Here is a 27548-nt window from a genome sequence, read left to right as displayed (position 1 = left end):
GTTTTTACTATATTAAATTAAGTAGCAACATGGCAACCTCAAAGATTTGCCTGTGGATGATGGTTTGCTGTGTGCAAACATTTCTCCAAATTAGTATGTATAAAAATAATACAGGGAAGGGAGCATTCAGGCCTAGGGGTCGAGGACACTGATCACAACATCTTTACTTTCCTAGCCGTTCTCTACTGTCTGGTCTCAAATAAAGGTTAAAATGCCCCCAAAAATACATGAAAGGAACAAATAGAAAACACAATAAACAAGCTATCGAGCTGAGAGCTTGGCAAACTGCTTGATGTGAATGCAAATCTTTTTTCCGGAAAGATTATATATAATCCTCACTACTAATCGATACTAAACCAGATAAGAACCTGAGTCTCTTGAGTGTAAAATGAAACTTAATACATATCACATTTCATAATATTGTGAACCCACTGACTCTCTCAGGAACATTTGTTTTTGCTTGTTTTTATATCTATGTTCACATACTCCAAAAATAGCCAAGTGAGAAAGATTCATTGGACTGGAAGCAGAGCGGAGACGAAGGTGAGATATCTAGTTTGTTGTTGAGAGATCAGAACGTAAGCTGAGTGTGTTTGTGTGAAGACAGGGATGCCAGTTAGGAACTACCATCTGGTCCATGTGGGACAGCAGCCGAGATGTTCTTCCAGGCAGCATCAGTTTTTCCTGAGGACATGCTCTGGGTTCAAGCTTGTTTGTTTTGATGAGACCAGACAGGCTACCACAGCAGTGTTACCTCCATCCTAAAGCAAAGCATCATGGGTCGATCAGAGGAAACATGTCTTCCGCAGGTGTAAAAGGTAAGCTGACTTTGAGTTTGATCCATTTCTGATGGCTGTGTGCGGAAACAAATGTTGCATATGTTCATTTATTTGTGAATTCAGCTGGCTTAAAGCAGTGATACACGAAGCAACATGTAGGCTAACTGACAGGAAGCTGGCCCTCATCATTACTGTATTCACCACATAAGCAGAATCTGTTGCCTGTCACTGACAGCTTTACTCAGCCAGTTGAATTAGTAATGTCGGTTTCGAGTGAATGAGTGAGTGATTTGGGATGTTGTCTGTTACGTTTATGTTACATTTACAACTTGAATATTCAGCAGGTAGCATCAGGTTGAAATCGGGTGTGCAGCATTTGGTTTTTGTCACGGTAGAATATAAACGTAGAATTTCAGGTGATTAGCTCAAACATTAGACCTTTAACCTTGTTATGCTTTATTAGTGTTAGATGTGAGGCATCCACCAAAACGCACTGGTCATACTAATGAGAGAAACATAATCTGCTACAACTTGTTTTTATGCTGCTCTGCTCTTCATTATGAGAGCCTGTTACTATCTTATTATACCATACACACTAAACTAAATACCGACAGCCATCCCACTATATATTGTAAATTGACCATTTTAATGCATGTTTTACAGGAAAAACATTTTTCTTTTCAGAGAGTGGACAAGGTCACACATGACTGCAGTGAACTTGTTTATCTCGGGTGGATTTTCTTTACAGGATGTGTAGGTTGAAAAGGATTTAGCGCAAGGCTTTGGTGTTAAACTTGACCTTGAATGTTAACGCACAGAGTGCTAATGCCGTCTGAATCTGTCAGCTTTGTGATACAGTTTACATTCACTTGTGAAGCGACAGTCTCTCTGTGACACCACCACCGTGAGTTTAACATCTATACTGTCCTGTATACACATCTCACAACCGTCCATGTCCAGTGAATGATTCAGTAGAAGTGTGTGTGTGTGTGTGTGTGTGTGTGTGTGTGTGTGTGTGTGTGTGTGTGTGTGTGTGTGTGTGTGTGTGTGTGTTGGAGACTCTTCTGTATGTGTACATTCATTTGTGAATGTGCTAACGTTTACATGACAGGTTTCCAGATGAGCTGAGTGTGCTGATGCGTCTGCGTCTGGGTCAACGCTGGTCAGAGGAGAGGACGCTATTGGTTATTTTAGGGCAGGAGGGGGAGGAGCTTTCCCAGCAGAAGGTGGGGCCATGACTCTCCATTGTCGTCAGTGTTCGGGAACACCATAAGTAAGAAAACACAACAACATATACACAAAACCAAGTTTTCAGGGGCTTTGAAGGAGCATTGTTTTTTTTATCAATGTCAGTATAACATTATTAACTCCTGTACGTGGACAATAAGATGATGTTTGAGTGAGTGATGTTCGGATTTGAAAGAGTGTGGGGAAATCAATTGACTAGAAAACATATAATTTATGTAGAAAAACAACAATATTGGTTTGATATTAGGTGGCTTTTAGGGTCAATATAGATTTTAGACCTAGACAAGTTGCCCCACCATAAACTCCTCAATGAAGCCTGAAAGTGGATCCTAATCTGGTTTTAAAGTTACTGTGTGTGTCATTATTACAACCAAGTTATTCTCATGGGACATAAAAAACAGTAAAAAAATCCCAGTGTCAAAACTGGTCACATTCAGTCAAATTCTACACACAGCTGCTTTAAGCTGGAGCAAAGCTGTAACAGAAACATTATCAATTTCTGAAACACCAAATCCTTTTTTTTTTTGCTTTAAAATTCTCCCCGGTCTGTCTGATAGGTTTCCTGCTGCTGCTCCTCCTGGACAGACTCAGAGACAGTAGAGAAACCTGTATGGAGGATCTTTGATGGACTGTGGCACAGCTTCTCCCCGTCCATCTCTCTGTCCAGACTGCAGTTTTACCTGGACTGCTGTCTACAGGAGAGCACCCCCTGGTGTCACGGCTCGGGACCACACATCAACGATTTGGGCCCGTTGGGAGGAGCTTCACGTCCTCACCACATACCCTTTACCGTAAGCCCCAACCTCACCCGGCACAACTTTCCTTAGGCAGCAGCCCCTCGCTCTTCTGATCCTCATGTCACATTCCTCACCTGGGCCACAGTCCTCCCCTCCTGACCCTGGACAACAGAGGTGGAGGAGGGAGGGCTCAATGTGAAGTTCAATGGCAAATTAAGCAGAACATTTGGTGGAGAAGAAACCAAATTTGATGCCATCATTTCATTAATTTGTTATAAGCATGACATCTACTATAGAAGAGGATTAACATTTTGAAATATTTGTTATCTAAGGATCTCATCAACGATATAATAAAATCCTCTCTGAGCATTTATTCAAAACTTTTTGGAGGAAGTAGGATTTCCAGTACGAATACACTTAACTGTTTTAGAGGGATTTTACTCGTCAACCTTGAGTTGACACATCTGTAGATTTAGTCTCTTGTGTGGATTGAATGGTGGTGAAAGGGCTGCTGCCAAAAAGGCTGAGAGGTCAGTAAAATTGCTCATCCCAGGCCCACATCAGTGACAGCTGTGTTTTCTATAAAGTCTCACCTTCACTTTCCCTCTGCGAGGATCTGCTGTAACAGTCTGGACCACATGGGTAGCAAAGGACTGACACCTGCTGTATAGCAACAGGTCCAGTAGACAACACACCACAGTGTCTGTTGATGTTCACACTCTGAGGCGTGAGCCACTTACTGATGATTAAGTGGTGGACACTGATCTGTCTGGCACTGTGATGACAAAGCAAGCAGAGGGATACTGTATACGTATATGTGTGTGTGTGTCTCTGTGTGTGTCTGTGTGTGTGTATCTGTGTGTCTGTGTGTGCGTGTGTTGTGTTTACATGCTGTCACAACATGTGCGGTTGTGTGAGACTCTGGATGTCTGGCTGTCGAGTTTGTCATCTCTCTGGGCTTCAAACGTGTGGTCAGCCAGTGCTGAGCTCAGTCCTCCAGGGAGGGGTGTGTGTTTTTCAAGAGCAGCCCCCGGAGGAGTGTGTGAGGCAGGCTGGAGCTTTGACTTACAGACAGTAACGTGACAGACAGAGGAGTCCAGAGGTTGTCTTTACCAGAAGCCATGCAGGGAGCTGCCGTAGTGCTGCTGCTATTGAGCTGTGTAAGTCCGTTTGTATCGTTTGTCTTTGAGAAATTGTTGTTGATGGATTCATGTTAAAATGCTGGAACTTGAACTGACAGCTTGTGAAAGAACCTAAAGAATTGTATGTCTTTAGTTTTTGTTTGCCTATGCAGATTAGGAATAGATAGGGCTCTGGAAAGACTGCTGCAAACATTTCATTATTAGAAAAATATTTTCTCCAGACTCTTTAAAGAGTTTGAGACCTTGTTTCAATTTTGAAATATTATTTCCGAGCGTTTGATGACATCTGGGTAATTGTGAAGTATTACCGTTTTGAGTTGTATCTTCTTACTCAGCCAAAAAAGGCTGAAAACAATCAAGATACATTATTGTATAACACTTGACTATTATGTTCAACCAGCTTTTCTCATTCAGTATTTCATTGGGGTTGAGTGGTTTTCTGTAAATGTAGACATTACTGTTGGCTTTGCATTTTTTACCTGGAGCTCAAATATTTCTGCATCAGGTTTGAGGGTTTCCTACATGTACATGTGAGAGGATGAGAGAGACGGAAAGATTTTCACTTCAATAAGTGAACCTCATAAAAGGATATTGAGAAAATGTCACCCTCTTTGTCACCGTTGTATTAAGCATTGCACCGCACAGAAGCTCTCGGGTTTGGCCTTGAAATTAGTTGTAGTCAAATGAGGATGAGGTGTGAGGCCTGACGGTAAAGTATCTCCTGAAGCAGTGATGCTGCTATTTACAAAATGGAGGACACACTTGTCCGGGTATTGATTTATTTGTCCTCCTTAATGTCTGCGTTTCTCCTCATTCTGACTGAGGCCTGGTCTTTGAGCATTTTACAGAAGTAAGCTACAAGAAAAGTTGTTTAGTAAATTATTTAGTTATTTGTTTGTAAGAGTCGTATTCTTACACATCCATGAGTATATTTAGAAAAGTAAATTAATTAAGGTATGCACACAATCATGCTAGAAGTCTCTACATTTCTTCTCTACAACTTTTTTTCTCCACTTTCTCTGGGTGAAAATGGATAAAATAAAATAAAAATATGGCAGTGGTATGTGATCCACAGCACCAATGAGACCAATGAGGATGGAGGCCAGACAGACTCTAACTCCAAAAGAAAAATTCCTTATTCACTCTTCAAGCTCTAATTTACAGTAGTTGAAAGTTATATGTATGTATCACAGCTGTATGGTTTTAAAAGTTCTGTATAAAATGTGTCAGATCTGAATAAGTCTGACTTTGTTGCCCCCTAGCGGTAAAAAAAACACTGTAGCAGACAGCAATATAAACCAACTGCTCCCATAAACATAAAATTCACTGAAGCTGAAAGTCTGGTTACCTTCTGCCTTCTGTATTTGTGTGTCTGTGGTGTGTTCAGAGCATCATCCAGGAGGTGATCTTTGTCTTGGGAGATCCTACAGCAGCTGAGCAGCACTGTCGAGAGAACAGCAGCACATGTTCATCCATGACAGACACACAGGTACAAACAACACACTACTGACAGGAACAAAACACTGGTCTCTAAACTGTTGGGTTTTACTCACAAAGTTTATGTCTTGATAGATATTGTAAACTTTACAACTAGACATGTTCTATCGAACATAACAGACAATAATAAACACAATTTAATTAGCAGCTGAAATGCAGTCTCTTCTACCTGAGATAGTGTGTGTGTGCTAGTACTCTGCTGGTTAAAGCATATGTGCACAATTCCTGTCTGTGTGGAAGCCACACAGCGTCTCAGAGAGGTTCAGCATCATAAAAAATTTTGATTTGTTTTGGACGGTAACTGCATGTTACACTTGAGTGTGATTCCACCAGAAGCACTTTTCTATGGGTGTGTTTACATCTCTGAACATATTCTTTTCACATCATCAAAGAGAGACGAATAATAAACTGTAATTTGACTTTAGAATTTAGAAGTGTTCTTGTCATTCTCGTTAGTGCTACTGTTTATTAATTAACTTTTGAATGCATTGTTGTTTTAGAGCTATTCTACAATGCGACTGAGGATAATAGCAATTACAAAATTGTGCAGAATCTACTGATAAAAACTTGAACGCATATCCTGCTATTAGATCTCTGTTAGTCTCACTAAAGACTATAAAATGGAGACTTAATAAAGAATTTAGCAAACACAATTCATGTTGAGGGTACAGTGTAATGTTTCTCCTTATTTAAACTTTTCCCATGAGGTTGGAGCCATAGATGAGGTGACCGATCAGCCTGGCATTAGAGTATCATCCAGACCAGAAAATTCCCCTCAAAACACGACTCTGCAGGCCAGTCTCACTGAGCTGACACCAAGACTGGATCCAATGAGCAACACTTCCCCTCTGAAGTCACTTGCTGCTCCAGACACAGAGGGAGGAGAGACCAAAGCTGTAGTGAAAACCCAGACTGGCATGGACACTGAACCTACTGGCTCACCCAACAGAGAAATAAACAAACAAAAGACTGTGAGTGAGGAAACAGTTCAAGGTGGAGCTAAGGAACCACAGCCTCTCACTCTGTCTGGACATGAGCAGATTACTAATGGACACCCTCAAATGTCAGGGACAATGAAGGAACCATGGACAACAGAAGGGAGTATTACAATCAGGACTCCTTTTGTACACACACTTCAAACTCCTCAGCACCCAGGACAAGTTGATCAGCCGTCAGGTGCAGCTAAGCAGGGCTCTTCAAGTAATGGTGCATCTGTCGTGGAAAGTGTTGAGACGGCCATTTCAAGCCCAATCATTCAACCTGTGAACCCCACAGCTCCAGGTGTCACAGCAGAATCCACAAGGGGAGATGCAGAAACTGCAAGTGCAGAAATAATTTTCTACAATGGGCCACAGGTCTCTGAGTTTTTTATCACATCTACTCTTATCACAGGCTCCGACACAGAATCAGGGATTGTTGCTTCCACTGTGTACCCTTCATCTGAGGGAAGAGTAATGGAGGCAGGACAGGAGACTTCACCGACAATGGCTACACCTCCAGTTTCAGTAGTCAGTAGTCCCTCCCTTGAAGCCTTTAAAGCAACAGAAGACATATCACCGGAGGCAGCAGTGACAGAGAACTTTGCTGCGCCTCATAAAGAACTAGCCCTGAACCTAACTGCTATAACTCCCACACTACAGAGCAAAGAAGCACTAAATAGCAGGGTCATCACAGCTGAGATGGGTAATATTTCAGCCAGAGAAATTAAAGAAAAAACAGAAACTGAAGACAGGTTGGAAAGTGTTTTACTCAAACCAGAAACATCACCACAACCACGACTTCTCGGTTCAGACGAGGGGAGTGGCAGAGAAACGGATGAAGATGAAATAGATGTAGGGGTGGAGGAGGAAGCTGAAAGAGATGCAGATATAAAAGAAGAAAATTATGATGGTGACACTGATATCTTTGAGGAATATAATCAATCTTCATCTGATTGGATCTCCCAGTTCAGCAATGAAGTCTCCGTAGTCCAATCAGAGACCGAATCTCCGCAGCAGACTGTCAAAGCAACCAATCAGCTCCCTACATACTCAGTCAGACATCATGGGGCAGGCCTAAGACCTGGGCTCAGAGGTCAAAGGGTAAGACATTGTTTACTTTTAACAGTAACTTGTGTCATTATAGGCCTTGTAATACTTTAAACGTCAAGTTTATTCACAATGGTATTGAGGACGTGAGTGTTAATGATGTTATAAATACATACATACAACAATAATCAAACCACATAGGAACTTTTAATCACATTTGTGTGATATTCTCGTCTCATTTTCTGTCGTGACCTTGGATGAAATTCAGTTTGCATGGAGCTGCTTTGATGACTGAGATGGCAACATATACCTGTGTCGATTCTGGCACCTAGAAACGTCACGCAAGTGTGTGTGTGTGTGTTTCCCATCTGTGGCAAAACGGATGGGTTGTACTCTTCAATGAAATGCGTTGTCTCCCTCCTCAGGCTAAACTATGGTACTGTATCCCTGAAAGACAAGTAACCAGTGTTTTTATATCAGACGTTTGCAAACTCCCCTAACTCTTACCCATTGTTGCAAAAGAAAAAAAGAAAAAGAAAGAAAGAAATGCAAGATTCACCAGAATTCAAACATAATAAACTTTCAAAAAGTTTTGAAATGTTTTTAATTAGTTTTTGTCCCACCCTGCTTTTATCAATAAATCATAATGGATTACTGTAACTTTTATTATTTTATATTATTTTTGACAATTTCTGACAATTATCCAGATCTATTTGTTCTTCCTCACTCTTTCTTCAGGGATTGCAGGGTACTCCTGGACTACCAGGACCACCAGGACCTAAAGGAGACAAAGTATGTGTAAAATTAAAACTACATTTATTTTTGTCTTAACATGTAATGAAATGGCCCATTGTATGTGAAAGTCTTGCTCAGAAACATCTGATTACCCAACATACTGCCCAACTATGCTGCCGTACATAGCTTTTAACTGTTTTTAGCCTCTTTTAGCTTTTTGTTTTTGCTTACAGACGCCTGTCAGTCTCAAATAAAGGAGGTTACATTCTTGAGTCTCGCTGCTCGCACCAAACCCCTATATACTGTAATGCTGTGGGCAGCAGACAAGCTCAGACCACACAAAGCAAGTGTCTTAATTCATAGAAAAAAATCCCCATAACTTTCTTAGAAATGTGTTAACCGTATTACAGATAAGAAGTAGGTGAAAATCAAAATTACATTCGTCTGGTGGCGAACAAGTTATATGATATCAATAGGATTTGTTCATGTAGCTCTGTGTCTCTTAAATGTGTTGGTAGGTTTGCAGTTGTTGTTAAGGCATTGTCTTTGTCACGTGTAGGCAGCTATTTCTCACAAACTTACTGTTAATAGTCTATGATTGTATCCTTAATTCCCCCAACTATAAAATACTAAATTAAACTTTAAATTCTGTCTCCGCACAACCTATATTCAATATCACTAATCAATTAAATATATGAGCCTACATGAAACAGGGAATGGTCTAATAACTTGCCTGCTTTACTTCAACCAAACAAAACTATGGATCCTATTTTCACATAAATGACTTGTTCACTAGTTAATTATTGTTTATTGTAACCTGGCTCTTCACTTTGCCAGATGACTATCTTTGATTTATCTAACTGAGTTGAAATATTCTTATTTTGGGCAGTGCTCCTCAAAACTGTAGTCAATGTAATCAAAACAGACATATTATTTTCTGTCCTCTCAGGGCTATCAAGGTGTTATGGGCAGGACCGGGCGGACAGGATACAGAGGCCCCATTGGTCCCCCTGGGATGCCTGCCATTGTCGTATTTAAAACCTCTGAAGAAGCATGGGAGGCTTTCAAGGTAAACTGTTGTTGTGGCTCTACACTATTAACCAGACTACCTCTGTGCTACACACACGTTAAAATGTATGCTGAGAGTATGAATATGGATGATAGAATAACAAATGGCATACCAATTTACTGAAGACACATATGTTTACTGAAGACACGTACAGTGCCAAAGTATTTCCTAATGTTTGCCTAGTTTTATAGATACTGAGGGTTTCTGTTTGTCCATTGGTGTTTTGAGCTTTTGCAAAACATGACATGTGATATGTGTAGTATTACAAGTGAATTAACATCAGTTGCATTATTATAAATAAAATTGACTAGTTTAGACACATATTGTATTACATAGTCACATGTTTTCTAGCACATAATTACATTTTTAGTGCCTGGGTTGTTGTTCTGAAATTGTATTATTTCCACTGCAAGTCTGTTTAAGTGTCACATGTGATATTTTCATGTTGTTTCTTTGCAGAAAAAGAAGATCTACAACAAGTTGGTGTCTTCCTGGCCTGTACGTGTTTATTTTAAAGAACAAACACACTTGAAATCCTTTTCCTGAGGCAACCATATCTTTGGTTACATTTTGTTTAATAATCTGTGTTTTGTTATTATATCATGTCACTGTAACAACATACTTACAGACATGATTACTTTATTTACAGTGAGTCAGTGTAAAGTCAGTATAAAAATACTATGACCAAATGTCTGTGAACATGTATGCATATATGAATAATAGTGAATGTATATTGGTACATGTATACCATGTAGACACGTTGTGAGTGAGGCAAAACAGATGAGTGTTTTTTCATCCTCAGAAACTTAAGGGGCCTCTGGGGCCCCCTGGACCTCCTGGAGATGACGGACCAATTGTAAGTAGACAAAAGTGTTATGGATTACTTGAAAAGGCAAAGTTTAAACAGCTGTCAAGGGTTAAACTTTATCATACCATAACAATGTCAAATATAAATAGACTGTGAAAGGATTCCTGTGGTTCATTTTGTATTCTAGGGGCCACCTGGAATTACTGGGAGGCAAGGACCAAAGGGAGTTCAAGGGAAAATTGTAGGTATCTCTGCTTTACTTTCACCTGATCAGAGTCTACAATGAGGTTTTGTTTGAGAGCATACTGTACGCTGTGCTGACTTCATCACACACCACTTTAGGATTATTTTATTTACACCTCTTCAGGTAGTAGACATTTAGAAAGGCATTGCCAAGCTTCATGTACAGTACATTATAATATGACATGAATCCACATTGAAGTAACTCCTATGATTTTGATTGAAAACGCATTGAGTTGACATATTTAGAAGAAGATGGAATAATGTACCTGTACTGCTGACAAACTGGTTGCTATGGTGCTGCTAGATAGTTACTAGGGTGTTACAAGGGTTGCTAAGGTGTTGCAAGATAGTTGATAGGGTCAGAGTTACACTTGCCCAAAAAAGGTAAAAACAACAGTTTTGGGGAGGGAGGGTGGAAACATTTATATATCCTTCTCGCCTGTAATTGTAAATATTACAATACATTTCCCATAATCGTGTATAGAAGAATCTTGTAATATGATTTGACACACCCCTAAAGTGGACCGTACCATTTCTTAACCTTGACATTAGTTGAATATCTCCTCTGCTGGCCTCACCCCGATCAGTGGCTCATATCTTTACTCCTGTGCGTAGCACAATCAAATTGAGACTCTGTAGGTAAATATAAGTAGCAGTAGCTAACTATCTAGTTTGTTTAATACAATTTACTTTCAGAGTTTCTCAATTTATGTCAAGTATCTACTAATGAACGCTAATGTTAGCTAGTTTTTAACTTTTGCTTTAAGTTACAGTTTAGCTAATTGATGTTAGCTAGCTGATAGCATGTCCTTTCATTCTCAATGTTGAATTAAATTACCAATATAAAATGTCAAAGTTTATCTTTTACCTTTTTGATATTAGCTTTTGGAATAGTCACCCCCTTTGTCTCCAGGAGTTTTTCCTCGTTTGGTAATTCAACAATAATAAATCCATGTGTTGAAGGCTAGGTAATTGTATTAGCAATGGTGGAAAGTAATTAAGTACATTTACACTAAGTACTGTTCTTAAGTACAGTTTTGAGGCACTTGTACTTACTTTATACTTCTACCCCATTACATTTCAGAGGAAAATATTGTACTTTTTACTCCATTACTCCATTACTTGGTTCCCTTTCACCCTCGAGAAAAAGACTGACTGTCCCATTGTACAATTCACATTTTGGATAGGTGTCTCAAGGTAGTTGTTATGGTGTATTAGTTAACTGCTAGGTGACCTGGATGGTTGCTAGGCCTTTTCAGGCAGTTGCTGGATTTACATGGTTGTTTGCCATGTTGTAATTAAGTAGGTGTGTGAAGTAGTTGCTGGGAAATATTAGGGTGGCATTATGGGTGGTGGCTATGGTGTAGTTACTGGTTTTGAGCGTTTACAATGGTAGTGAGCATGTGCAAAAATAAATAAATAATACCCCTAAATGCGCTTTTAATAAATATATTACATTACCCACTAAGAATACAATAAAGAGAATGAAATACAATTCAATATCACTGACTTGTAATAAGTAGAACAGAAGATATTATCAAATTATTATCTGTCTTTCTGCAATGAAAGTTCTCATGTCAGCAGCCAAACTGCATCACATGTTGTGTTATGCTCCAGGGCAGTCCTGGACCGCAGGGTCTGCCAGGTCCCCAGGGCCGGCCTGGTAGAGACGGGACCCCAGGAAAGGATGCTGAGGCAGGCCGTCCAGGCTTACCTGGAGAACAGGTAAATCCACTGAGAGACATGTAAAAGAAGTATGTGTTTTTATAGTTTGTCTCTCATATGAAATTTCCACTCGTAAGTGCAATCATGTTGCAGCTTTATAAATTCACTTTTTGCTTGACCCTATAGGGTCCCGTAGGCTACAGAGGAGAGAAGGGCAGTAAAGGGGAGCTGGGTGAGTGGGTAAGAGTGGCCTGGACTTCTAATGTTATGGGGATTTAAATAATGGAGGCCCAAGTATGTGTGTCATATCTCTCTGTCTAACTATGAAAGTATTGTTGCATTTAGCTTTTTATTTTTTGCAGCTACCACACACTTTTTATATGTATGTGCTGATCAAATCACATTTTTTCTGACTGTAGGGGTATCATGGAGAGGCTGGACCACAGGGAGACAGAGGACAAAAAGGGCACAAGGTCAGATTCAGGATCCAACACACCTTCAGTCTTTTTAAGGGGTAAAGGACTGAAATATGTGATTGTAATTTCTGTGTCTTGCAGGGAAATAAAGGAGTCAGAGGCCTTGTTGGGCTCCCTGGCTACATAGTAAGTGCAGATGACTTTACTCTTTAACAATGGCTCCTTTGGTGACCCTATCATTATTAAGTTATTATAAAGTCAAGTGTCAAATAAATTAAACATTTTCTTGTGTTAAAAATGATGCTGATGCTGATGCTGATGCTGATGCTAAGACAAAAACATTTCTTTTTTGCCTGAGTGTACACTCTTCTATTGAACGGCACATCAGCTCTGAGCCTAATAGCACAACAGAACTTCTACTGATGGTTTTGAAGCAGTCACTAAAATGATTCATGGCTTATAATGTAAATGGCTACAGTGCAACATCTGAACGGTCCTGTGTTTACAGGGAGTACCTGGCGCTAGGGGTCCTCCTGGTTTTCCAGGACCATCAGGAACTCTGGTCAGTGCCACCCAGCTCACTGGGTGACAATTATCCATAGCTCTTTAAATAACAATAGCTATGTAAATATTCTAAATCATGAACACAACCATTATTGCTTTTTATTGATTTCAGGGAGAGATTGGATCTCCAGGCTTTAGTGGACCACCAGGCCCACCTGTAAGTTATATAATAATAACAATGTACTTGCGCAGAGACGTTGTACTAAATCAAATAATTGGTTTGGATTAAACAATGAGATTCACTGTCCAAGTAAGAAGAGCATCTTTTAATTTGTCTTCTTCTCAGGGCAAAATGGGCCCCAGAGGACTAAAAGGTGTTTTAGGGGTTAAAGGACCTCCAGTAAGTACACAACTAGTCAATCAAGTTGTAATCCAAATTAATTCATAAAAAGATATTTGTAAAACAATATTTTGTGCTTTCAGGGTCATCAAGGTGAACTGGGTCCTAGAGGAGCAGCTGGCCTGCAGGTACACTTACAGATGTTCTGTCAGAGACTGAATAATGATAAGCCTATGACATTTACTTACCTTAATATAAGTCTAATCTATACGTACATGCATTGCTTTAGGGAGAGCCAGGTCCTGGTGGTATAGTTGGATTTCCTGGTGTCCGTGGCCCTCAGGTAAAACAAGACCATTTGGTCAGATTCAGAAAAAAAATCACTGTGTTACTGTAACCAGACTTGCGTTAATGGTGCCTGGGGATTGGACTTAAATTTGGTCCTATACAGGCCATGAACATGGGACAAAAATTTATAAACAAGTTAGGCATGAAAAAGAAATTCCTTGTTTTTGAGAAGTAGACTAATAGTCTTCAGTTGGGTTGGAGGGTTACTTTTCTATTTTGTTCTATAATTATGACCAATCTGTAATGTGTTTTACTTTCATGGAAATCTTTTGAAAAAGTAGATTAAAAAATAGTGGGTGTCTGTTTGGTAAACATTCCTCATAAACTCAGCAGTCGTACTTCACAGATTTATCACATGAGAACAAAACATTTTGAATTAAACAAAACCAACCTCAATATTTTTACTCTCAGGGAAACCCAGGACCAGATGGACCTCTGGGTCCAAAAGGGGACCCTGTAAGTACCCTTAAAGAAAAGAATCGGGAATAAATATTGAAATCCAGCATTTGCTTGCAGTTATTTTTTGGGTTACCTCTGTGTGTTTCACCAGGGTGATCTAGGAGATGAAGGAGCAATAGGAGAACCTGGACCACCTGGACTTAATGTAAGACAACAGGAACAAAACTCTCAAAGGGCATTATTTATTAGCAGAGAAGATATGAACTTAAATATCATGAGTTTATCATGTTGGAGTTTGATCTCATTGTTTGTCTGTGTAATTACAGGGAGCCAATGGGAATCCAGGAAAGCCTGGACCCTCAGGTGATCCCGTAAGATTACTTAAAGCAATTTCAATATTGACTTCAGCTAAAATGTTTATAATCTATAAATCTATGGCAATATATAATGAACTTTAACATTACTGTAACATATACTGTAACAGCCCTAAATGTGCAGGTGTTTTCTGTTTGTGTGTGTGTGTGTGTGTGTGTGTGTGTGCGTGCACTTTCTCTATCAGGGGTCTAAAGCTAAGCGAGGTGACAAGGGTGAGTCAGGGTTTAAGGGAGACCTGGTGAGTTTGATCATTCCTGTCTGTTCAGTTGATTGTTGATCTGATCATTTACCAGATCAGTGAATCCGTTCAGTGTCTTGTTGTATGTGTGTACAGGGGCCTCCAGGACCTCCAGGTAAACAGGGATTAAAGGGGCGTAAAGGCCCATCAGGATTTGAGGGACTTGGAGGACCAACAGGGCCACTAGGACCTCCTGGACCCAGTGTGAGTGAAATGAACTGAATGAATAAAGACACTGAAGATGCTATAGCGACTGTAATGATCAAGTTTTGTTTTATTTTTTTTATTTCTTTTGTCATTTTTATTGTAGGGTTTTGATGGCATCATGGGGGAGCAAGGGGAGCAGGGAAAAGATGGACCAAAGGTGGGTGTGACAAAGTTGTTAGAATCATCTCTAGAATGTTTTTTCTATTAAAAAATATATTTTGTGCTGTTGTTACACATGTATGTTTTGTAGGGAGATCGAGGGCCAAGCGGTATTCAAGGAGCTCCTGGGCCTCGAGGTGACAAGGTGGGTACAAAGATGGATGCTGAATGGGTTCAGTTATGTGGAATGAGTCCAAAATTGACAGAAAAAAACAACAATTTTTCTTTATGTCAATAGCATGTGTAGAATATATACACTGCTCACACCACATTAATTTGTCATTGCTGTTATGAGAGAGAGGGAACAGATTCTTTTTTTATGTAACTCTAGTTCGGTACCAGAAATTGAATTTGAGAAAAAAGGACCGACATACAAAATACTGCTCTTACACTCAGGTCACCACAGGTGTCACTCCTTCCTTTGTCAACTGACAGTGTCTGAGCTGATGCTGTCTGTCACATTTACTTTGGAGTTATTTCCAGCAAAAATGAAATCCTAATCAATTATGGTAATTTTTCCCATTGAAGGGTCGAGAAGGTCGAGCAGGATTTTCAGGATTGCCGGGTCCTATTGTGAGTTTGAATGAGTGGAGGATAAGTTCATTCTAGATGCTGATCATTGTACTAAACCCATACTGATGACGATTGTTGTATTTTGCAGGGAGAGATGGGAAAATCTGGAGAGAGAGGACATGAAGGAGAACCTGGTATTAAGGTTCCCATGTGGTTACACTTCTTATTCTGTCCTTATGTGACTGCAGTGTTAAGTCCAAAAATATATTCACTATTTATTTTTTATTTTTAATGTGATTTTATTAACAGTTTAACATGAACTTGAAGCTTTGGAATATATTTCTATCATTGTATTCATAGATTGTTGACTCTAGTCTACATGTCTATTTTATTTTAATTTAATTTCTGTTTCTGTGTGTATAAACTGTTTATGTAGGGAAAGCCTGGAGTCCCAGGGGTGACTGGACCTAAAGGCCTGAAGGTGATCACAACTAAGCATTCATAATACACACCAGAGAAAATTATGAGCAACTAAGACGAATATCTCGACAAAGATGTTCTTTTTGTACATTTAAGCATTGGCCAGTGAATGTCATGTGAGCCTTCATGCCAGTATAGTTAGAGAATTTTGTCAATCAGTCACATATTTCATCCACTACATCCAAAAAAGAAACACACACAGAAAAAACACTGCCAAAAGATCATCATCACACCGTCTGTATGTATCCCATCATAGGGAAATCAAGGTCATCTGGGAAACAGAGGACAGGATGGAGCTCTTGGAGCCCCGGTAAGGCCAAGCACCAACAATAAGTTAACACTCTAACTTTGTCCAAACACCCATCACCTCCTAGAGTTCCTAAACGAGATGTTTATGCAAATTTAGCTGTGGCTACATTTGCATGAATCTCCATTTGCATGTAGCTGCATAAACTTTATACTGAACGTTGTGTACCCTGGACTGATTTTTCCACATCCATGCCATGGGATTTATTCATGGAAATATGTGTAAAACTATAAAGTGTTACTAAAAACACAGATCAGTACATAAATTAGGAAGCTCAGTCAGCCCCCTGCAGTATTTCTCCTATAGATTGAAATTATGTATTCTCTTTGTTAAGATAATGGTCTACATTTCTCAGAAATTAATTCAAAGGAGTAACCAGGATACAGAAAGATACGTGTTGAACTAATATCATCTTTCAATTAGGGCCCCATTGGTGCAAATGGACTGAATGGGGAAACTGGACCTACAGGACCAAAAGTGAGTTTTTAACTCTTTATAATAATAATTGAAGTAAATTTTCTCATAAATCTGACACTATGGAAAATATCTTCCACAGGGATTACCTGGAAAGACAGGAGCTCCTGGCCTCCAAGGGCATGTAGGGAAGGGTGTAAGTAACTCATTACCTTTGTCTTATTTTATTACATGAAAGGCGAACACTTTTCTATCAGGCCAAATGGCAGTAGTTGCAGGGAAGTAAGAGGCAATTATTTATGTATTCATATGAGATTCTGGGGTGCCACCACACTCTTGTATGCAAATCAGTACTCTAAATTATATCAGGATGTGATGTGGATGGGAGATGTTAATTCATTTAACTTTAAATTTGTTTCAATCAACAGGGCGAAGCTGGCAGTAGAGGAATAAAGGGGACACAAGGAAAGCCAGGACAGAGAGTAAGTTACACACTATGACAACATGGCTTCTTAGGATGCTACAGTGCAGACTATTTTGCAAAACCAAAAATTTTACCAGACATAGTATAATGTATAATACAGTGTCTGTGATATTTTAATTGTAATAATGGTGCTGAGATTAAAGGGCTGTTTGTTTACTTTAGGGGGTTAAAGGTAAAGAAGGCCCCGGTGGACTTTCAGGGGGTGAAGGACTAAAGGTATGAGTAATCTCAAAGCATTGTATTTAGTCATACTGTATTGTATTTAGACATTCATCTGCATGTTCATCAGTCTGCATCATTCTGTCATACTGGTCAAATCTTTTCACTCAGTTGCCCACTCATGATATACATTTTATGTTCCAATTTAATGTGATGTTGACCTTGTTCTGAAGGGTAAGAGAGGCGAGGAAGGACCAAGGGGAAAACAAGGCCGTCCAGTAAGTGAATTATTTCCTGTTATCAACTCCAATGCCACAGTTTATATTGTATCAGTGCAACTTTATACCCTTACATTATCAATGCACTGTCAATTAAGTGTTAGTGGTTAAGTGGTCTTCCAAAATCCTTACTAACAAGTGTGCCTTGCTGTGCTTCAGGGTGAGATGGGCATGTCTGGACCACAGGGATACAAAGGACCTCCTGTAAGATGATTTCAAGTTTCTTCATGAAAAATATGGTTGACTTTAAGAAATTCTGTATGGACATTGTGTGCATTATGTTGTATTCAATTTGAAGGCTCTTAATGGAAGACATAGATGTGCTTCCTTTCTATCAGCTTATTTCACCATAAAATGCAAAGAAAGTGAACAGATGTTGAATAATTGTTGTGCTTGGTTTGAATGTATTTCTATTTCTATGAATATATTTTTTCCTCCAGGGTATTCAGGGTAACATTGGACCATGGGGTGAGATTGGGCCCCGTGGCCCTCCAGGTGACGGGGGGCCACAAGGTCTAGTGGGCCCTCGTGGAGTTACAGGTTACCCAGTAAGTTTATTTTTATTCTTATGTTGTCAAGTTTAATCTTTAGTTTCAGTAGGTAAATTTTGTTTTAGAGCAATTACATGTTGTTGGTCTCCAGAAGTGGCACATTTCCCTGCAGCCAAACTTTGTGATTTCATACATTAACTTGCTGTAGAGGAATGAAAAACAAGCTCAAATGCTCAGAGCCACCACCTGCCTGTCAACGTAACCACCAGAAGAATTAAAGGAGAAAATAGGCTAAGAATGAAAACAAACAAAAATCAAAGATATAACTGTCCAAAATGATTAGGCTGATTTTATGTGGCTAATTCCACCTATGCTGCCTACGTCAAGTCTGAATACCCAGCGGGGGACACGGTGCACAGACACTGATAACATCAATGATGACTACATTACAGTCATCTCTTGAATTAGGCCATGCCAAAAATGAATCATTGTGCTCTAGCGCTGGTCTGGACTTGCTTTTCTCAGTCACACTTATGTTCAACAAGTCAAAATGCCAACCATAAAAAAAAAGATGATCGTTTATACTAATTTCTTTTGAGTTTCACTTGTCTGTTGGCCAACAGCAGACCTCTTGTGACGTTCGGGTGATGATCCATGGTATCATAGATTATGCTCGTACTTCAAAAGTCTCAAATTTAAACATGCTATATTAATTTAACCACCATGGTTGTGTATGCAAATGAATTGCCCCATTCATCACTATATTTCAAAATCTTTTTTAGGGAACACATTATATATGGCTAATTTTGTCTGTATTGATTGACAATTTGTGATATATTTGTCTCTGGTGACAAACTGTACTTCAAAACTATGTCTTAGCATAACCAGAGCTGTATTCATATTAAATTCATATTGTCTAATTGATCATGATAAGAAATTATCCTTTTCACATATTTTGGCTATATTGACACATAGAAGTTTGTATAATTGTGCAACAAATGATAGAACGTTTTTTTCAAATGATAAAGATCACATAAATTAAATAAACAACAACCTGTAAATACAGTGAAATACAAATTTTAATTAATTTTAAGATAAACAAAACTCACAGTTCTAAGCAAAAAGTTCTCTAAGACGAGTTGTTGTGTACGAGCTTTGTGTCTTTCTATGTAGTGGGACTGGCATATGAAGTACATCAATCTTTTTTGGGCAATCATTGCTTCATTCTCTCTACATTTAGGGTAAAGATGGACCCCAAGGACCAACTGGAGCAGCTGGTGTCAAAGGATATAAGGTTGAGTTTTTCTTCTACTTAGCACTGTCTGTTTAAATGCACTGCAATGGTCTGTGAAGCCATTTAATGATTCATCACTCAGTGGCTTCTGTTTGTCTCTACATGTTGTATCTTCAGGGATCAACAGGGACTTTGGGGCAGGAGGGAGCTGCTGGTCTCGATGGTGAGGAGGTAGATTGATTAGATTGTGTTGCTCACAGATTTGATTTTTATCTTTTGTATTTTAACTTATTAAAAAAAAATAAACTCAGATTATCTAAAAACACAGGTTTAGTGGCCTATGCAGTCTGTAGTTTGACTGTATGAAAAGACATGCATAACAATGTTGCTTTTGTGTTTAGGGTCCAGTTGGATTGAGGGGACCTGAGGGCCCAGCTGGACAAAAAGGCATATCTGTGAGTAAATGTCAGTTTGTGAATGTGTGTTTGTAAATATTTATAGAAATAAAAAAATCTTGACCTTTGATGATATTTCAAAACACAGCATGAGTCACACACACGCCCTGCATGTAGATTGAATATGATTTTATCAATTTTTACTTAATAATACAGGGTGATAAAGGGAACTCTGGACCTCCTGGACAGAAAGGAACAAAAGGAGCTGAAGGTGACAGAGGCAATCAAGGGCTGCAGGGAAAAAAGGGGCCACCAGGGAAACAGGTGGGTGAGGGTTAATTAGCTTTGATTAAAATTGTATTACATTGGAGTTACCTTGGAGGTTTTTTTACTCAGGGCAGTGTTATCCGCATCCTTAAATCTTCCGGTCTGTTTCTACTCTGAAAATTCATCTTAAGAATCCTCAAAATTCAGGCACTCTTCAGCCACTGATCTGTAAAATATTAATATGGACTAAAAATGAATTAAAAGAAGACACTGTGTTCCTCTCCATTCTGTCTACCCTCATTTGCAGGGATACAGGGGTGCACCAGGAGACAGAGGAAAACAGGGGGTTCCAGGGCTCAAGGTCAGTCGTGTAAGCTGTTAGAAACAATGATGAAGGATATTACCTTAGAAATTAGATTGTCTTTAATGTCAAGTCAATGTTGAAGATCTGGCAGAAGATTTCTGATGATGATGACAACAACGTTTTCACAGGGTGAGCCAGGCACCAGAGGTCCATCAGGCATGCCTGGACAGTTTGGACCAGGAGGCAAGACCGGGGCAGCAGGAGTCAAAGGCCAGAGGGGGCTCCAGGGACAAACTGTTCGTAATACTGCTGGATCTTTTGATTGTTAATGATGTCAAAATTTTGTAGGTGGCCAATAACTATCAGTCCCTGCATCATGAGCACATCATGTGATGTTCATGTTATGTATAAAATATGTATAAATGTTTGAACCTGTTTCAATATTACACAACTGGAAATAGACTCTGTAGGTTTCCTTCTTCTCATTTCAGGGCCCCCCTGGTAGTATAGGTCCTACTGGACAAATTGGACCATCAACAACAGTATGTTTGACTTGACATGACATTGATGTATTTATTATTATTACTACAATATTCTTGAAAAACTCCACACTAACTACTTTTATAACAGTATAAAAAATGGCTGTGTTGACTTTGATGGGTTGAAAGTTACAATTTAGTTACATACAGGCCACACTGTCTATATTTTAAGTAGGTATGTTAAATATGTTATGTTAAGCCCTACAAGGTTGTAACTTTGATTTATGTCATACAAAACAAATGTATCTTGACTTCAGGTATGACCTTGACTGTAACCATGTTTTATTTTTAATATTAAAAAATAAAACTTTACAAAATAAAATACATGCTATAAATACCCCTCTGTTTTTTCAGGGACTGCAAGGCAACAGAGGTGTTGATGGCAAAACCGGAATCCCTGGACTAAAGGTGTGACGTACCATTCATTCTGATGCAGTGAAATGTTCTCACTATGGGTTTGATTTGTCCATCTATAGGAATTAATTGATATCTAATGCTGTCTCTGCTGTGTGTTTGCGCAAATCAGGGCCGTCACGGTGTGAAGGGAAAACCCGGTCTTCCAGGCATCACAGGAGACATGGTGGGATTTCATGATCTGTTGCAACCTGTTGGCATTGTTAATCTGGTCAAGCATATTTAATGGTGTGCATGAAGATGTAACGACAGTGACACAATGTGTATAATCCTCTGTATTTCCCAGGGAATAAAGGGTCAAAAAGGTGCAAAAGGAGAATCTGGGACACGAGGCACAGTGGTAAGAAAGCTTATTTGAACTCTCAAGGATTGGGTTTGCAATTCTCAGCTTTTGTAATTAGACCTTTAAGTGTTACTGAATGGTGTGATATTTTATCAATTCCAGAAATCTTTAGTTTAGTTGTTGTATAATTTAAAGACTGTGACTGTATTTCTCAGAGCACACCAGGGAAGATGGGGTTCATTGGCCCCCCAGGTAGTAAAGGTCGACCTGGACCTGCTGGTCCTCCTGGGCTTCCAGGAACTAAAGGAATTCAGGGACCAAAGGTAAAAGGAAGCCAACGCTAAACTCAGATGAAATCTAAAGCAGAAACTGTATCTCTTAATTCTTAAAGTAAAGTTGTCATAATGGAGACACAGTTTCCACCTGCCTGTTCACATGACAAGCTATAGTTTTTGATCAGCAGCTGAATTGTGACATTTATTTCCTGTCACTTTCTTAAAGGGAAAAAGAGCCCAGTCTGGAAGGAAAGGGAAGAAGGGGGGCCGTGGAAGAACTGTGAGTTTTATGATTGTTCCAATTCAGATCCCACAATACAAATATTACAGAATCCTAATGGAAATTGAATTAAACTCTACCTCTACCTACCTTGGTCTCTCAAATAGAAAATGAGACAACAGGCAGAACTAAAAAACTATACATATTGTATATAGTACTTTAAGTTTACATGTCTTGATACTAACAAAACCCTACATTCACATTGTGTATAACACACTATCAAAGGGACTTAATGCAAGCTATCCTGATCTTTGTCATTGATTTCCTGAAATCCACCAACCAGCTGAGTTTCAGGAAATATGGTCACAATCTCCCCTTCCCCGATTTACGGCATTGAAGTGTTTTGCAGAACATTATGATGTCACAGTAAAGTTGACCTTTGACCATTTGAATATTAATTATTATCACTTCATCATTTTATCCTGTTAGACTTTTGTGTTAAAGTGTATCATAGTTAGTGTATGAAATTGCGAGTTACATCCAAAAATGTGTTTTGTCAGGTCACCATGACCTTGATTGTTGACCTTTGACTAATGAGTTCATCCTTAAATCCAAGTGAACATTTGTGCCAAATTTGAACAAATTCCTGAAGGTGTTACTGAGAGAATGGGACAGACGTATGGATTTAATTACTCAATCTACAGTCTACTTTGGGCCTGTCAAAGTCGAATCCTGGACCTTAAGTTCTTCTAATGAAATCTGGTTTGTAGGGAGCTAAAGGCCTCTCGGGGAAACCAGGACCTGCTGGAAGACCTGGAAAACCTGCAAGTATCCCTTTACACACATACTGTAAAATACTTAAATTTATGTATTTATATATAAATTCAATTACTGCTGCAGGAAACTTGCTCACTTCAAGTATTAAAATGACATTAAAACTGAATGACGATGATTATTGGTTTCTTGTTTTGTGATTATTTTCTCAGGGCCTGAGTGGTTTGGACGGGTTACTGGGGGTTGAGGGTAATGAAGGAGATCCGGTAAGAAAAATGTACCATGCTGCAATTTACTTTGTTGCTCAACCTTTTTACTCAGATATCTCCTGTGCTCACCCCAAAGGGTGATGTTGGTTTCAGAGGAGCGCCTGGAACACCTGGCCAGCCAGGCAAAATGGTAAGCTCAATAAAGTCATGGATAACATGCAATCATACAACGTAATAAAGATTTTCTTCACTCATAAATATCTGTTGTATTGTGGTTTACAGATGCATTTTGTTGTAATACATACATTTAAAATTCTAGGGAAAACCTGGGCCTCCTGGGATCAGGGGAAACATGGGAGCAGGAGGGTTTAAGGTACAATATAATGTGATTTATTTAAATGTCAGGTGACAATTATAATTATATCCATGTTAATCTTAAATATATGTATAAAATGATTAGTTATTGTACAATTTTATCTCTTCTTTTCACTGTGCTAAGAAATGTGGCTTAGCGGTGTCTTATTGCATCTCTCAGGGTAAAACTGGACCAAAAGGAAGACATGGACCTCCTGGACCGATTGGGCCAAAGGTATACAAGTTTGTTTAACAGCACAATATAAAGGACACTAACACACATGGCATAATACCTGTTCATCTGCTTCATCACTGGTATTGATACAGGGTATTCCAGGACTGAGAGGAAAGAAGGGTGAATCTGGAAATCGTGGTACAAAGGTAAAAGTCAGGCATACAGTTTAATTCATGTCCACACCTCACAGTGAATGGGGTTTCTGTAACAGAAATTCATATTAACACATAAATTCTAATTGCATGGTCCGAGAGTTATATAACTGTTGTGGGAGCAGAATGTTTTTTCTTTATATACAGGGTCTCCCAGGTGACACAGGGATCCTGGGACCAATTGGGCCACCGGGGCTAAAGGTTGGTTAGCATTGTTTTAAATGTAAAACAGTTTAGATGCAATAGCATAATTTCATGTTGATCACATTTCTAACTTGTATCTCAGGGAAATCCTGGTTTGCAGGGACTGAAAGGTCGAAGGGGTCGTAAAGGACGGCAGGTAAATTTTGTTTTACTTTTCTTTTTGTACTGTCTTTATAAAAGGTGGCAAATCATTAATCAATTGACTGATTTTCTCAGGGGGTCACTGGTCATCGTGGTGTACCTGGGCGAAAAGGCTTCCTTGGACTTCCTGTATGTTGTTTTGAAAATTTTGATTTAAAATAGTTTACTGAAATATTTTACTAAAGTAATTTTTTATTGTCTTTTATACAGGGTGAGCATGGAAAAAAGGTGAGAGACAATTTATAACCTTTTTCTGTTTTTGTTGTTGTTGTTTTGTTGTTTTTGACTTTCTATGGTTGTGGATCTTCATTGACCTGAACTGGTCAAGAGTTTTTTATATTTGTTTTTATCAAAAAAAGACACTATCCTGACATCACAGTTTTGGTTTTCAATTTGAGTAAGTTAAGCTTTGTAGTGGATGGTCTATAGATAATTGTAGTTGTCTCTTCTGACCCTTGGGTGCAAGACAGAATGATTGTGTTTGGACCTTAACAGGGAGTGAAAGGTGTCCAAGGCAGGAGAGGACTAAAGGGAGTGAAAGGAAAGCGTGGACCTCCAGTAAGACATTTTCCAGACACAATACAAGTAAACTGATGTAAAAATGTTTGACCTGATCAACGAACTGAACTGCAACATACTGTAAAGGTTTAAAATGTATTCGAAGCTTGATGGCTGTGAATACTGCTTATTGGCCAGTAGCTTTGTGCCATGCTCCTAAAGTCAAAGTCATTTCTTTCACAGGGAAAACCAGGTGCACCAGGCAAACACAGGCCTGCACAAAGACGGCGATCAAAACTTGAGTCAAGTCCAGGTCAAAGAAATGAGCTGAGGCCCAAAACAAGAACCAGCACAAGATCTAAACTGAAAAATGTGCCCAAGTCCAGACAAACACTGACCCTCCTGAGGAGAGGACAACAAAGGAGAGGACAACAAAAAGTTGGTACAAGCTTTCTTCTCATGTACACTTTATTTACAAATGTTCTCGTTTTGCGTTCAATTGTTCTTTATATTCAAGGAGCTGTATTATGATTGGTTGTTGTCTCTATGAATGATGAAATCCAATGTAGAGGCCCAGGCCGGTGAGGAGAAGACTGCTTCAAGGAGATGAGGCGGAGGAATCCTTCAGCTGGCTCCTGGGAACCAAAGATGACCCTGCCACCACCTGCCATGAGCTGGGACTCGTGCATCCACATCTGAATGATGGTGAGGGTCTGAATAGGGTCACATGTTGTAAATCCGTAACTGACAATACACTGTATGAAAAAACAAATTCTGTGATGGACAAACACTCAGGGTGATTATCTTTCAGGTTACTTTTACATGGACCCCAACCAAGGCTGCCCCTATGATGCTCTGAAGGTGTTCTGTAACTTCACAGCAGGAGGAACCACCTGTATTGACCCTTTAAAGTCTCAGGTACACAGATTTTTCAGTTGATGTTAAGTAGAGGAAGCAGCATATACTGTATATAAAGTTGTTTACAAAGACAAAAACAAATAAATAAAGTGTGGGCTTACTGAATATTAAAAATAAAGCCCGGGAAGGAAGGGCATAACTATTCACTAATTTTGATGTATGGAATTAGGTGGTGCTAAGAATGGCTTTAAAAATATAAATAATGCCATATTGTGTAGATTACACTTAGGTGGGAACCAGAAAGGCAAAAATCAAGAAGATCTCTCCAGTGGTTTAGTCACCAACATGGTGGAAACAAGGTAAGACTGACTCATTTAAGGACTGAATAAGGAGCATTTGTTAAATCTACGAACAGTGAACAATTTCTTCTGTCTTAAACTGAATGATTTCTTTCTCCTTTAGTTTGAGTATGCTGGTGTGGATGTTGTCCAGCTGAGGTTCCTGCGGTTACAAAGCCACACATCTTTCCAGCACATGACTGTCAGCTGTACAGCAAACCACTCCATTACTGCTGCCACAACTAATTCAACCAATAGGAGCATTCACCTCCTGGGAGACTCTGGCAAAGAAATTGGTTCACACCTTATGACAGTGTCCAGAAAAGGCTGTGAGGTAAGACTAAACTATTTTATTAGTGTTAGAGCGATGTGCCGAGGGCATCCCAAGAACAGAAACTGAAAGACACAGATGTGCGTGTACTGTAGATGTAGCCCTTTCTTTTTCAATGAAAGGATCTACCAGTTTATTAAGTGCTTACAAGGATTTTGGGTGTAAGTTAGCACAAATCAGGGAAGTACGATTAGTGTGAATTCATCAAACACTATCTCAACATTGCCTATTCTTCCTGTATTGACACTTGGCACTTTCCAGGTAATTGCAATATAGATACAGGGACATAATTAAAAGGAGATTTAATTAATCAATAGGAGATTTAAGATTATGAGCAGATATTTTAGGCTCCAGGAAAAATAATTTCCCACCCTGCCATTCTCTGCCATAAAAGGGTTCAGTCACCAGAACAGATTATAAATTCAAGAAGAATCCATGTCTCTTCAACCGGCTGATTATTTTGCAGGTGGAGGTGGTTGTGAGGGTTCGGGGGGGCACTGAGCAGCATCGAGGAGATATGGAGTTGCTTCCCATCAGAGATCTGGATGTGGAGATGAGGGGACTATCTCCCCTCAGCCCTGAGACTGCTGTGGTCCTGGGACCCCTCTGCTTCTTGTGACCAATGAGTAGTGTGTGTGTGGCTGTTTGTGTGTGCGCCTGTGTGTAATTAAACTCTGTAAATATCATTTTCATAGCGAAAGCAGGGATATATGATTTTGAGATATTTTACATGGACAGTTTTGTTAGGATTAATTTACTCAGTGTTGTACTGTATTTTGTGTGTATTTATTGAATTGTCAAAAACTGAATGAATTGTAAGAGTTTACCATATGAAGCATTATATAAATGTCCGAAATGTTAATGTGGCACCAAATGTTCAAATCAAATTGATGTGGTATTTAATTTTTACAAGTCAGTGTATTCAGTGTCTCATCCTCCACACAGGGGAATGATGTGCAACACTATCAAAATAAAATGATTGTTTTAAATGTGGAATGAAACTGAGTCATGCGAAACTGATTTATTTGTACTGAATACCATACAGTACCATACATGCAGAACTTATTATAGTTCTTTCCTCTGTGTTCATTAAGCAGAATAAGCTCACACACAGTAGGAAATGAAAGACTACTACTTGTACAGTACCAGTGAATTGGCAACAGGTCAGACTTTCAGGCCTGTTACCAGAATGGGAAATGAAAGTTTGTTTGGACTGCCAATTCCCAAGTCTCGAAGGTCAGGGATGTCCAGAGGTCAAAATATAGTTGGGCAACAGTTGCCATGCAATTTGTGTGACCATGGGCACATTTTAAACATGTACGGCCATTTTGATTGGGTGGGACTGTCTGAGCGCATCACAGAGTGTTATGGCAGGAAACGCCTGCAGCCTACGCAACTGAAATGGCCTGAGTCACAGGGCAATTTCTACATACTGACTCATGCAAGTATGATATGACTTCC

At 39.3% G+C, this 27548-nt stretch overlaps 1 protein-coding gene across 3 annotated transcripts; it reads left to right on the top strand.

Annotated features, from left to right (window-relative positions):
* Positions 1-574: 574 nt before the first annotated feature.
* On the top strand, positions 575-27088 carry si:dkey-21p1.3 (collagen alpha-1(I) chain). 3 transcript variants are annotated; one of them, XM_056379578.1, is made up of 66 exons: positions 616-818; positions 1891-2052; positions 2585-2818; positions 5294-5395; positions 6111-7484; positions 8169-8222; positions 9115-9234; positions 9694-9732; positions 10037-10090; positions 10230-10283; positions 11903-12010; positions 12137-12190; positions 12370-12423; positions 12508-12552; positions 12875-12928; positions 13043-13087; positions 13217-13270; positions 13354-13398; positions 13500-13553; positions 13970-14014; positions 14109-14162; positions 14284-14328; positions 14517-14570; positions 14667-14774; positions 14881-14934; positions 15028-15081; positions 15465-15509; positions 15598-15651; positions 15886-15930; positions 16186-16239; positions 16660-16713; positions 16793-16846; positions 17079-17132; positions 17297-17350; positions 17527-17571; positions 17731-17775; positions 18012-18119; positions 19303-19356; positions 19474-19527; positions 19698-19751; positions 19908-20015; positions 20266-20319; positions 20451-20558; positions 20754-20804; positions 21156-21209; positions 21328-21381; positions 21502-21555; positions 21714-21821; positions 22000-22053; positions 22764-22817; positions 22980-23033; positions 23113-23166; positions 23296-23349; positions 23512-23565; positions 23658-23711; positions 23865-23918; positions 24004-24057; positions 24138-24191; positions 24273-24290; positions 24558-24620; positions 24804-24998; positions 25130-25265; positions 25372-25478; positions 25697-25777; positions 25881-26090; positions 26554-27088. In XM_056379578.1, the coding sequence occupies exons 4-66, from the start codon at positions 5381-5383 to the stop codon at positions 26704-26706; spliced, it is 5505 nt and encodes a 1834-aa protein (XP_056235553.1). In that variant the 5' UTR covers positions 616-818; positions 1891-2052; positions 2585-2818; positions 5294-5380; the 3' UTR covers positions 26707-27088. The 3 variants fall into 3 exon arrangements, 1 of the variants encoding a protein (XP_056235553.1); XR_008828145.1 differs by lacking the exons at positions 25697-25777; positions 25881-26090; positions 26554-27088 and having other exon boundaries at positions 589-818; positions 24804-25002; XR_008828146.1 differs by lacking the exons at positions 24273-24290; positions 24558-24620; positions 24804-24998; ... (3 more) ...; positions 25881-26090; positions 26554-27088 and having other exon boundaries at positions 575-818; positions 23843-23918; positions 24138-24178.
* Positions 27089-27548: the final 460 nt, after the last annotated feature.

The sequence above is a fragment of the Seriola aureovittata genome, chromosome 6 (assembly GCF_021018895.1).
Source record: "Seriola aureovittata isolate HTS-2021-v1 ecotype China chromosome 6, ASM2101889v1, whole genome shotgun sequence".
In the NCBI taxonomy this organism is placed as follows: Eukaryota; Metazoa; Chordata; class Actinopteri; order Carangiformes; family Carangidae; genus Seriola; species Seriola aureovittata.
Note: the sequence above shows the minus strand (reverse complement) of the source record. Positions and strands in the feature narration are given on the sequence as shown.